The sequence below is a fragment of the Branchiostoma floridae genome, chromosome 6 (assembly GCF_000003815.2).
Source record: "Branchiostoma floridae strain S238N-H82 chromosome 6, Bfl_VNyyK, whole genome shotgun sequence".
NCBI lineage: Eukaryota > Metazoa > Chordata > Leptocardii > Amphioxiformes > Branchiostomatidae > Branchiostoma > Branchiostoma floridae.
In genome coordinates this window covers 7,765,418-7,777,766 of record NC_049984.1, presented here as the reverse complement: position 1 = coordinate 7,777,766, position 12,349 = coordinate 7,765,418, and the positions used below count along the sequence as shown (strand labels likewise).

At 41.2% G+C, this 12,349-nt stretch overlaps 1 protein-coding gene across 1 annotated transcript; it reads left to right on the top strand.

The window, feature by feature from the left end:
* The first annotated feature begins 2,518 nt into the window (after positions 1 to 2,518).
* On the top strand, positions 2,519 to 11,121 carry LOC118417576 (malignant fibrous histiocytoma-amplified sequence 1 homolog). The gene is made up of 7 exons (XM_035823169.1): positions 2,519 to 2,672; positions 4,014 to 4,118; positions 5,020 to 5,127; positions 5,778 to 5,879; positions 6,227 to 6,325; positions 6,848 to 6,931; positions 7,252 to 11,121. The coding sequence occupies exons 1-7, from the start codon at positions 2,667 to 2,669 to the stop codon at positions 10,003 to 10,005; spliced, it is 3,258 nt and encodes a 1,085-aa protein (XP_035679062.1). The 5' UTR covers positions 2,519 to 2,666; the 3' UTR covers positions 10,006 to 11,121.
* Positions 11,122 to 12,349: the final 1,228 nt, after the last annotated feature.

The following is a 12,349-nucleotide window of genomic DNA, read 5'->3' as shown; positions in this document are numbered from 1 at the left end:
GTTGACTGAGATAATCTTTAATTAGACAATTATTGCTGTACATTATATATGACATAGTTTTTTTTTACATTTGTTATTGGAATTTGAACAAGTTATTGCAAGTTTTAACTTCTGTCATCATATGTCATATCTCCAGAGTGTACATGAATATTCATTTGTAAAGTGTCTTTGCACTTGCAGTAGTGGAACAATTATAGCTCCTTGTTGACATGTGTGTTCAAATAATTGAGTTTTCACTATGGGCATAGGTTTTCATTATAGGCATAAGTTTTCACTATGGGCATAATGTTTTCACTATGGGCATAATCATGTTTTCACTATGGGCATAATGTTTTCACCATGGGCATATTTTTTTTTTTTTCCTAGCATTGATCGGTATTTTGCTAGTGTTTGTATTTTCTATGTATTGATTTCCATGTCTCATACACTACAATTCTCTCATGCATGTATGTTACTTCCATGGACAAAAAATGTACTATCATCTTTATAACGTTACCTCTGGGTCTGAGGAGATCAAATGCGGGTAAGAAGTGTTGCACGATAGCTAAGTGTCATACATATAAAGTTAGATCATAGCCCGTTCAGTTCGACTGTAGTCTTGAAGTTAACAGTTTAGGGACACTAAACAGCAACTACAATTCACTCTGATGTAAATACAGCCACCATCCACGCTTTTATAGCAATTTAGCTTAGAATTACCTCAATCATCGATGATACACGCAATCCGAAAGTCAGCAGCGTTGATAATCGCTACCCCGTTCACAGACACAACTATTTGGCAGAAAAATCCGAGTACGTTGTGAAGTCGCCTAACTTTGAGTGAAATCGGTTGATTGTTACTATGATGTGTTCTTTCGACCTAATGCAGAGACTGAGAATTGAAGTGCCGTGGACTTCTCTACCAGCATGCATAGGTTGCCCTACGAAGTTGCCGTCAGCTGTTGCAAGGACGTGCACTGTGACCCTTGCACCTTCACCCCATGTGATCTATCATATCCACACACTGCAGTCATAGCGTTTTTAGTTAGCTAGACCTATTTTTATTTTTAATTAAAAGCTAAGCAGTTACTTTACCTATATTAACTAATATTCACAACTAATGCTATACTGTCAAACCTAGGGTACCTTTGATTACAAACACGGCTTACTAAACAAACAAAGAAACTTACCGATGCGCTGACTTTCGCCTTTCCGGGTCTCCGTGGTCTGCCGCTGGGCATTTGTCAGGTTGCTCCTAACAGTGAAATAATCTTTGGAGAAAGTGCCCGTCTGATCTTTTTCAGATTTCATCCTTTTATAATGACCCATGACGTTACGACTCAATGTATATCGTGTATAGTTATCTACTCCATATAGTCTACTATGATACCAGGTGCATGGGTACCAGGAGAAATTAGTCCTTTATTTAGCACTGATCATAATGATTTCACCATAAGATAGTCGCTCAAAGTGTATGGTGGGTGATATATATCAATCAAAGAGTGTGATAACGGACTTGCGGGAGCGCATTTGCCGTGCGTCCGTCTTTCACGGCGTCCCGAGCACAACTGAGCGGACCCGGAAGCGGCGCGCTCTTTTACGTTGTACTATGTTCGATAGACCAGGGTATGGAGTATTACTGGTATATATAGAACAGTTTTACGTTTAACGGGCAAGTCACGTGATACAACATGGCGTTCGAAAACTACCCGCTCGGCGAGGACAGTCACTTGTTTTTATGCAGTTTATAAGAGTTTCCTTGGACAACATACATAAAATCACCATGCATTCTTGAGATGAGAACTCCAGGTTTGGTTTGAGGTGATGTTTCAATTCATAAAGAGTTTGTTGGATTTTAAAGAGGGGACGAAAATAGCCGTCTAGAATTACGATCAGAACCGGGTCATCTGTAATAGTGTTGTGCGCACTCAAGCGTAAATGTAAATTGTTGTCGGACTTTTCAGACGTGATTTGCTGGATGCAAAGTTATAGGATAAATAAGGCAAGACACATAGATGATATAAACGTACTTCTTTCCTACTCAAGAGAATTTTCTTTTTTACAATTGACCTCGAAGTCTGCATCCACCAATAAGTGACCGTAAACTGGTCCTGCACGTATTGACGTAAACTGGTAACCTTACGTTACATAATGATGAATGCCAGAAACGTATATATACCAATTATCTGTAGTTGCTAGAAATTGCTAATTGTTTTTGTCTAATAAAAGAATCATTTTCTAATAACTCCAAACATTTAGTAGACATCATTCAATATGTTCGAACGCACATTTGTAACCTTCATCATGACTGGATAACGCCACTGGGCGGTATCCGTGGGAATTACACCCCACGGAGTTCGCTGGTGAGTCGTTGCCGTTTATACAAGGCGATTTTTAACCTCCTTGGTTTATACTATTATGTTTTATCAAGAAGTCGCGTGTTTTTAGAGATGATCACCTGTTGAAATCTATGCAAAGACCTTATTTACATAATCAATGAAAACATTCATAATACATCACACCAGAACGCGTGGTGCTTGGTGAACTCTGACCCAGTAAACTCTGACCTTTCTGACAATGGATGATAGAAGACAGGACTTTCCCAGAACTTTCGGTTTTCTTTTGGTGAAGAAACAAGTCGGAAGGAGGACTCCTCTGTACCCTGTTAACAGGATCAGCGCAGAGATATGAAGGTCAGTAAGTCGTTGAAAAGAAATTTAGACCAAGAAGGTCTATATAACCTCCTTGTTTAGACCGAGAACCGCGGCGATATAGAAGTTTGTGTGAGAATAATCTGGCACTTCCGGTATATTTCTCTGACCCAAGCTGTGGAACAATGTGCACATACGGCCTGAATCTAATGGGCTTACATGGGCATTAGATTTAGATCTCTTTCTCATAAAACAACTGTCCTCTGGCCCACTTTGAAATGTTTCCCTGGAGCTTCGAGAGTCCCTTTACACAACATAATTTGTGGCCGGGGATGCAAATTATTATGACGTCGATGAAAAGCCAGTGTTGTGGTATGCGGAAAGGGTTGACAATGGGGTTGGGTAAAAATAATTTTGGATTAGACGGGAGTAGGTAAAAAAATCTGGATTGGACAGAGGGTAGCCTGATTAACTCTCATCTATAGCACTGCCCAACATCTGGCAAATAACGCTTAAAGGCGCCCAGAGCAGTTTTTAGTGCATTAAAATTGGGGATATTCTGGATGAGACAATCGGTACGGTATTGACATTTACTTTACCATTCTAGCACATTTGTGTCATTATTTCGTACTTTCAGCGTTTAAAAGGACGCACAAACATGCCGCAAACGGACCCCTTTGATTTATTATATCCTACAATAAATCAGCACAGGATCGAGCCACTAACGGTTTCCCGTCGGTACTTTTCGAACGCATGAGGTCACCGAGCAAATTGAATCTGATTCGCCCGTTCGCAAATCGAAACTTTATTCGAACAAGTGACGACACCTCCGGAAGCGTTCGGGATTCATCGGTCATGTTCGCGTGCGTTCCACAAATTTGAAATAATGGCACGTGCAGCGCTCAGATTTTTAATGAGTTCTCACCACTCAACGACGTATCATCTTTGCTCAATAAAGGTCGATATGCAATGAGATAGTGTTATTCAAGCTTACTGTGTGTAAAAATGACTTGAAAATTAAATTTGAAAAGACTAAAAAACTGCTCTGGGCGCCTTTAAAGCATTATGGTACTGTAAATGCAGAAACTTTCGCTGTGGTTTAATGTTCGCGGTTTTTGCGGTGGCCACTTCACCGCGAACTTAAATCCACCGCAAACATTTTTCAATGGCATCAAGAGACTACAGTGCATGGTGCTACCGCGAACTTAAAACCACCGCGAAAAGTCCTTTTTCTCGCCACCGCGAAATTAAATCCCTGCGAAATTAAATACATTTACAGTATATGGAAAGAACTGCAGAAATACAGACAGACAGGCACATTCTGAAAACAATACCTTTGTACAGTATACAGAGTTCATATTATAAATCTGTTCTCCCTTTCAGCCCCTCCATGCTGCAGTTATTAAGGGTGACCAGCGCAGAGTGAGCCAGCTGGTACAGGAAGGGGAGGATGTGGACGGCAGGTGTGAGTGTAAGCTGCCTGATCTGGTGAGTCTGATGGGACAGGCAAGCCTGCTTACCATGATCCTATTTCTACTGGCGCTCTGTGCACTCGCTGCCCTAAAAAAAATAGGACAGCAAGTGCAAGGAGCCTCGGTAGAAATAGGATGGTACCCAGGCTAGGGACAAGTTGCTGTGTTCTTAGAATGGTCACAGTGTTTTTTTGTTTGAACCTTTGTTTATCAATGAGAAGCTCACATCAGCCTGCAGGCCGCTTTCATTCAGGTAATGAGGGAAGCAGTTAGGGTCAAACAAAATATAACAGATAGATACAGGTTACATCATTCAAAGTGCTAATAAATATGTACACATATTATTACACATGCATGGTAGAAAAGCTGTTATGTAGTTTGTCATTTCTGTAACTTTAAGGTCTCTTAAAGGAAGCCAGAATTTTGTTTGACGTGTGCATGGAATTACAAATATATTTCCATGTATGCTGAAGTGCAAACTGGCTACAGTAAATAAGATCTAAATTCCTTCATACAGTATTTTGCTTGGATTTTACAGACCTTTGGTATAATGCCACATGCCTATAGTAATCGTTTATCTTATCAAAGGCGTTATCGTATCAATCCAAAGTGACATAAAATCTAACTTCAAAATTTCAAACTGACTATGCGAAGTGTTATGATGAAAAGACTTTTGCATTGAATGGCCGTATTGCTAGGCTAGTGGACACGAAATCAAGAGGTCACAGGTTCAATTCCTGGCATTTCTGGCTTGACGTTGTGTCCTTGGGAAAGGCGCTTAACATGACTTTCCTTACTCCACTCAGGTGTAAAAATGATTTGGGTTGGGGAGGTAAAAATATGGCCCCTAAAAGGCTATGTGATCACCCTATATCCCTTTTTAATAATGGAATTTCTCATGCTTCCCAACTTGATAGAAAAGGGCCCACGAGTTCACACCCCTACACTGTGCTGCAGCGGTGGCCGACCTCGGGGTCATTGACCTACTGATCAATGCTGGAGCTCAAGTTGACAGTGAAGATGAGGTATGGGAGAAACTACTGATGATTATCCATATTACTCAAGGTTTAATGCTGGTTCACCTTTATCCGCAGAGTAAGCTTAATCCATTGCTTTTAGAAACTTGATATTTAGGGTTGTTGACTGATGGTGGTTTCCAATTGGAATATTTTGAAAATATTGCAGTTTGAAACCACCCTCCATCGACTCTGTATACATAAATGATGTCCGGCTCAATACTCTGATTTTAAAAACAATGTATATACCTAGTGCACTACTCCATCGGTAAAGGTGACCTAGCATTACTTTTCCTTTGTTGCTAGTATCTTAAAGTTCATAAGAATTCCATTTGACTCCTTCAACTTTCAGCCAACCAACTTTGAATTCGATACAGACTGGTCACTCACAAATATTTTGGTTGAAGGCTGTTGGTTATTGTTCCATCTGATAACAAAACATAATATGATACAGTTTATGGAACATCAGTTTTTGGACACAAGTGGCAATCTATTGAAAATCAATGTATGATGAGATATGACAAAATTTTTTTGTTATGTTTCTATTTTATATTTGGATAATTCATGCACACACACATACTCACACACAAGTATGCACACGCACACATGTACACATACAGTTCCTGAAGTATTCTTGTCCACATGATATCTGTCTGTAGGTTGGGTGCAGTCCTCTCCACCGTGCTGTGTGGTACAACAAGTTTGACGTGGTTCAGGCTCTGCTGTCCAAATATGGTGCCGACAAGAACAAGCAAAACTGGGTTGGTTGATTTAGTTAAACACATATTGATGTGAGATATTCCTGTCATTATGCAAGGAGTTTGTGGTGTCGGCTTTAGGCTTCTAGCAGCCTCTTTGGAACTGCAGTGGCCGATATTGTTTGCTTTTTTTTGTTTGTTGGAACCTTTATTTATATATATATATGCACAAGAAGCTCAAAACAGCCTGCAGTCCGTTTTTCATATACAATGTATCATAGGTCATGAGGTAAGGGTCAGATAAGATATAACAGAGATACAGATTACTGCGACTTGAAACACAGTTTAAAGAGAGCAGACTAATGCTTCCCTGTGTGTCATGATTACTGTTTTCCTGGAATCCCTTCCAGGAAGGTTACACCCCTCTGCACCTGGCCGCTAAAGCAGGACACCTGGAGATTCTGAACCTCCTCCTAAAGACTGGAGTGAATCTGGATGTTGTTGACAAGGTACTAGTATTTATTTGTCACCAGTCATGGCTATTATCATTTCTGCCATCCTTCCAAAGAATGTTATGATAGGACAAAAATTTAGCTTTTTAGATAGCATAATGTGACAAACATGTACAGTACTGCCAAACAGTTACATGCAGACTAAACGGAAATTGTAGAAATATTGTACACATATTGTACACTCGTATATATATATTGACAGAAAATAACTCAAGAAGGTGTCAAATGGATAGTCATAATTCTTAGTCTTTAAATAACTTTAGTGACAATTGACATGTTCAGATGCATATTATGCACATTAGGAAGTAATTTGCATAATTATGGAGGATATTGTATATATCTACTGCATTCCATGATGGGACTCTGAAACATGTGGCATATATAACTGAGAAAGAGAGGAATACAAATAATGCAAATTAAGATCTCATTGCATAATATAATCCCATAGTGGCAAATGAGATGAATTTCATACTTGTTTGTGATTTGTACTCACGTTTGTTCATGTTTCCTGTGCATCAGGTGGGCATGACTGCTACTGACCATGCCAAAGAGAGACATCACCTGGACGTGGTGAAGGTGTTGGAGGAATATGGCGGTAAACAGGTAATACACCCATCTGCTTGTTTGTTTGTTTGCATGCCTGTTTTGTTTATTTGATCATCTAATTTGTCAATGCAATATTCATTCTGTCCCTTTGATTGGAAATTTGATGAAGAAAGACACTGTTCCAGCTGTAAAATATTTCAGTAAAATAGATGATAAAATGGACTGTGTACCATATACTGTACATTTTAGAATTGGAGGCTATCACAGGCCTCACCTTACTGCCATTGGGGAGAGAGGTACACTTTTGTAGTTTAATGTTAAAGATTGTAATGAAGGAATTGAGTACCGTTATTTAATGTAAATCTGTATTCTCCTAGGGTGCTAATGCAGCTGGAAATGTCAAGGCAGTCAGACTGACGGATCGCAGTCTCTCCCGCATTCCAGATGATGTTTTGGAGAAAGAAAAGGCTGAACACTTGTTTCTCAGCAGAAACAGGCTCGTGGTGCTTCCATCAAACTTTACAAGACTTGGTTGCCTGACAAAGCTTTATTTGGATAACAATTGTTTATCAGCATTTCCCTCAGAACTGTTTGCTTTGTCAGAGTTAGAAGAGTTGTCTTTAGCAGACAACAACATTGAAAGTCTCCCAGAGCAGATAAGTATATTTAGAAAGATGGAAACCTTGCTTGTATTTGGGAATATGTTACATTCATTGCCCAGTAGTATTGGCAGTCTGTCACTCCTGAAGTCATTTGATGTGCACAGAAACCATCTTAAGGAGTTGCCTGCAAGTTTTGGTCAGTTGCAAAACTTAATGAATCTCTACCTCAGTCAGAACCAGTTTGAAGAAGTTCCAGCTATCGTCTTAGATGTTGGAGACAGCCTACAGGTACTAGAAGTGGCCATGAACAAGTTGAAACATCTTCCAGAAGCCATAGACAGATTAAAGGTAATCAAAAGGATTGATGCAGGGGAAAATAAGATTGCATCTGTGCCTAAAACAATGTGTAACCTATCAAAACTTGAGTGGCTGTCTGTAATGGACAACTGCATCCAGGAGCTTCCAGACACATTTGGTCAGCTAGCTTCGTCGCTCAAGTACCTCAGCACCACCAATAACCCCTTGGTGCAGCCGCCATACGAGGTTTGTGAACAGGGGATTCAAGCCATACTGAAGTATCAAGAGGAGCTGCAGAGGTGTCGGGCTGTTGTGCAGCCTAAGATGAAGATGGTCCTGCTGGGGAGTCCGTTTGCAGGAAAGACGAGCCTTTGCCATGCCCTGATGGAGGAGAGGTCCAGGTTAACCAGAGAAGAAGACAGGACTCACTGCATGGATGTGAAGCTGTGGCAAGCTGATAAAGACCTCCAGTTGGAGGTGTATGATTTCGGGGGCCACAAGGTGTATGACTTTGTACACCAATTCTTTCTGTCCCCGTTGGCCATGAATGTCCTGACAGTCAACTTGGAGCAGTACAAGCCAGCAGAGTTTGAAGAGTTGGTTGGGAAGTGGGCCAAGGCTCTGAATGCGCACACTCCGGGTGCAGTCATCCGCCTGGTCGGCACCCACGTTGACCGCTGCTCACCAAAGGACGTCAGGTGGAAATGTGAAGACATCTGTGACCAGCTTCACAGAGATAAGAAGAAGCAAGATCAGATCATCCAGGATCAGATGAAGACCATCGAAGATGTCATCAGTGATTCCAGCGTCATTGAGGTTGGTCACCCATTACATGGTGTCACCAGAGAACGAATGCTCAAACGGTATCACAAGCTCCGAGCTATGCTAGAAAGCCAGCCAAAGCTGCAGTGGTGCGTGGCACAGGTCAGCTCAGCCGACCCTCTCAAAGGGATTGAAGACCTCAAGAAAGAGCTGGTGTCTTTGGCCCTCAACAAGGATGTTTTCCCAGCTTTGTGTCGTGTTTTGCCAGAAACATGGGTAAGTCTGGAGCAGCGGATGTTGGCTGAAAGGAAGAAACCAACACTGTGGCTCACCATGGAAGAGGTGGAGACATTGGGACGGGAAGTGGGACTGAGTGCGGACCGACTTCATCCAGCCATCGCCTATCTCCACAAGAGAGGAGTTGTGTTGTACTTCAACGACATCCCAGACCTGAAGAACGTGGTGTTCCAGAACCCGGCCAGGCTGACAGACATCCTGAAGCAGCTGTACCACCACAACACCGACACGATGATCAGGAACATCAGCAGCCTGAAGGTGGACCACATCCAGCAGAGGCAGCTTCAGGAGGACCTGCTGCGATCTGGCCTGATGTCCATAGACACCCTGCACCATCTGCTGAAGGGGATGAAGCAGCCGCCGAACAACATGGACATCGTCGTGAAGCTTCTGGAGAGATTTGGCATCTGTTATCCAGTCCCGATGAGTGGAGCAGGCTCCATTGCCAGGGCTTACAGGGTGGAGAGTTCCAGCATGTATCAGTTCACCTGGCTTCTCTCTACTGAGATGCCTGGTGATGTCCATGAGAAGTGGTTCCCTGTGTGTCCAGAGAAGCAGGACCAACTGACCATCCTCTGTGTGATGAGAGGGTTCACACCATGGGGCCTGTATGAAAGGTTCTGTGCACAGATAGATCCACACATCGGGAACCGTCTGGACTGGGCAAACGGAATACTTGCCTCGTTTGGTGACTTCCCCCTACATGTGAGACGTGAAGTCAGCAAAGAGAACAACGCAAGCATCACGATGGCGACTAGGTTTCCGATGGACCACGTGGACAAAGCATGGGAGGACCTCTTGAAGGTGTATGGAGTGCTCCGAAGCCTGCTGAAAGAGTGGCCAGGTCTTCCCTACACTTTCTGGATCGGCTGCTGCCACTGCCTGAAGAAAGAAGATGCACAACGCGGGCAGGCCCACTACTTTCCGGGTGATTTGTTGAGGCAAAGGCGTCCCCTTGGGATCCATAGTCTGAGATGCCGAAGATGTAGTGCTTCTGAGACAGTAGATATACGCCTTGTGTACCCTCCATCTGTAACAGATAAACAGTCAGGTACTGATGCTGGGTCAGTCCATAGCACCAAGGGAGGTCAGGCAACATACATCAACATCACAGGTTCTTCCAATGTACAGGTGGGAACGGGGAATGAAATCAGAGTGTCCGAAACATGCTAAGAATAACTTGATTTGAACTCAGCTTTTAGCTATATACATTTTACTTGTAACAAATATATGTGCTTGTTGTTGCAAATTCATGCCCAAGGGCTAATTGCACGTAAAGAAAAACAATAGTATAGAAGATGATTGAAAGACATGGACCAATTAAAGGTGCAATAACACCTGTTCTATTTCTACTTCAGTATTGAAATATCAACATACACTAACATTTATGAGAAGAACACTAATACTCTATTATGTTGAAAATTTTTATGTAAAGATGAATGGATAAACAGTTACTGTAACAACTAGGAAGACAAGAAGTTTCCTAAACTGTTGGTGCTAATACTTGAGCAGTTGGGGTTGATTCATATTTTGATGTATGTGAATTGTCTTTCTTCTGTTTCTTTCAAATCAGAATATAATACAGAGAAATAATCAGGAAAATAATTTGGTGTGTCCTAAGGAACAAACTAGTTGGTTGTGTGACAGACATTGTCTAAATTGTCATGCTCACGTTCTGACAGAGAATACATAAATCACTAGCATTTGTGAAAGTCGGGGGCCAACAACAGGCCAGTATGGGCATCAAATTGAAACAGAAATGTAAACGGTTTTGATCAATTACAAACACTAGTACTAGATAACAACCAATGGTGACCATTAGCTAGGTTAGTAAACCCAGCCTGTCATTGCCTTGCTTAATCTGTAGGACTTTAACTGTATAACTGTAAAAACTATATATGGTACCTAAGTCTTATACTTGTAGATGACTTTATTTCTTCCTCATTAACTCTTGCATACCACTAATTGTTCAGTTATCAGGGCTTACTCTTTGTAACAGCCTTTGGCTAGTTGGGTAACATTTATTCTCATAATTCCACAGTGTGCCATAATACCACCAGAAAAAAAAAATTGTTAAAGAGGCCTTCTCAATATTGTCCTGAATACGTAAATATTGCCAGTGTATATTCCTCATGATTACTGATGCTGCATTGATACATCTCTTAAACTAAATCACTTTAAATTCACATATTTCTCATGTGATTGTATTATGGCATCTGGTGGAATATGAGAGTCAATGCTAGCGCTGGCTGTATGTTTTTATGCTGTCTAATAAATCGAATCAAACTCTGCAGCAATGGAATGTCAGTATAATATTATCAACGTTATAGTACATTTGTATATAGTATTTCTTGGCTAATGGCCTCCCGCAAAATAACCATCTACCTGTAACCTTACGAACATACCACACGGCTTTCTGATATCACACCGAATCTACAGGGTCCATTTAAACTGTTAAACACCCATAATTAAGACGTTTTTGTAAGCCTTTCTGTCGAACAAGGGACACGAGATTTGGTGGAAACTTATGCCATACAATCTTATGCCACACGCTAGGGGACGCTATTACCGATCAAGCATTGTCAAGGACATCGCCAAAAAGTAGTTACTCAAGCAACTGGATGTGGTTTTGAAAAAGAAAAAAATATCCAGTTGCTTGAGTAACTACCTTTTGGCGTATCTTATTACCTGGATGTCTAACCTACATCGACGCATCAAGGACATCTACTCTGTGTCGATCATGAATAACACCATTTAAACTAAGCCTTTTATGAACAAGGTCAAAGAACACAGTATTCATTTGCGTCGACCTCCATCAATAGTAGTTCGATATAAAGATGTGCGTCACAGTACTTGATAAGGTCTTGCAGATTCTCCTGTGCACGTCAGCGAGGCAGATTACAAATTGTGCTGAATGGCAGAGGAATACTATTGCGTCAGTTTGAGACTTTTGATTACGATGTTTGCTCCGTCAACGTAACTTCTCGCTTAAATACTGTTGCCGCCTACTACTGTGCGTCGGCTGCAGTTCCGATATGACCTCCGCTGAACTTCAAATAAAAGTGGGCCTGAAAAGCGAAGGAGCGGACAAACTCATTTTCACGTATTTTGTAGATTATAGCCCCAAGTCACAAATGTTCTATTTTGTTACTTCCTTGTGCACTGACACTGTACTGTAAATTTTGAAGTGTCGAAGTTTCTCCCTTTGCGATTCTTAACCATGCAAACGAAAACTGTCTTCTGTTGACCTAAAAAGATCAACCAATATAGTCTACATGTCTATTTGTTTGAATCAATTGCATACGTTTTATTCTTCATACCAAAGGCGAGACGATATCATTCATACATGACTGTATAGTAACCCATATTCAGATGTTGATAATTTGTAATTAAGATTATAATAGATAAGATTAGTTGTAGAGTACTATTGTCGAGGAATTAAGTTCATTCAAAGTAATCAGCCGAGTAGAAGTGCCAATGAGGGAAAGAGAGAGACATTGTACGTTGTTACCACAAA

Coding starts and splice junctions, on each gene's coding strand:
- LOC118417576 (XM_035823169.1), top strand. Junction 5,880..6,226: donor ACAAGAACAAGCAAAACTGG/GTTGGTTGATTT, acceptor AATCCCTTCCAG/GAAGGTTACACCCCTCTGCA. Junction 6,326..6,847: donor ATCTGGATGTTGTTGACAAG/GTACTAGTATTT, acceptor CCTGTGCATCAG/GTGGGCATGACTGCTACTGA.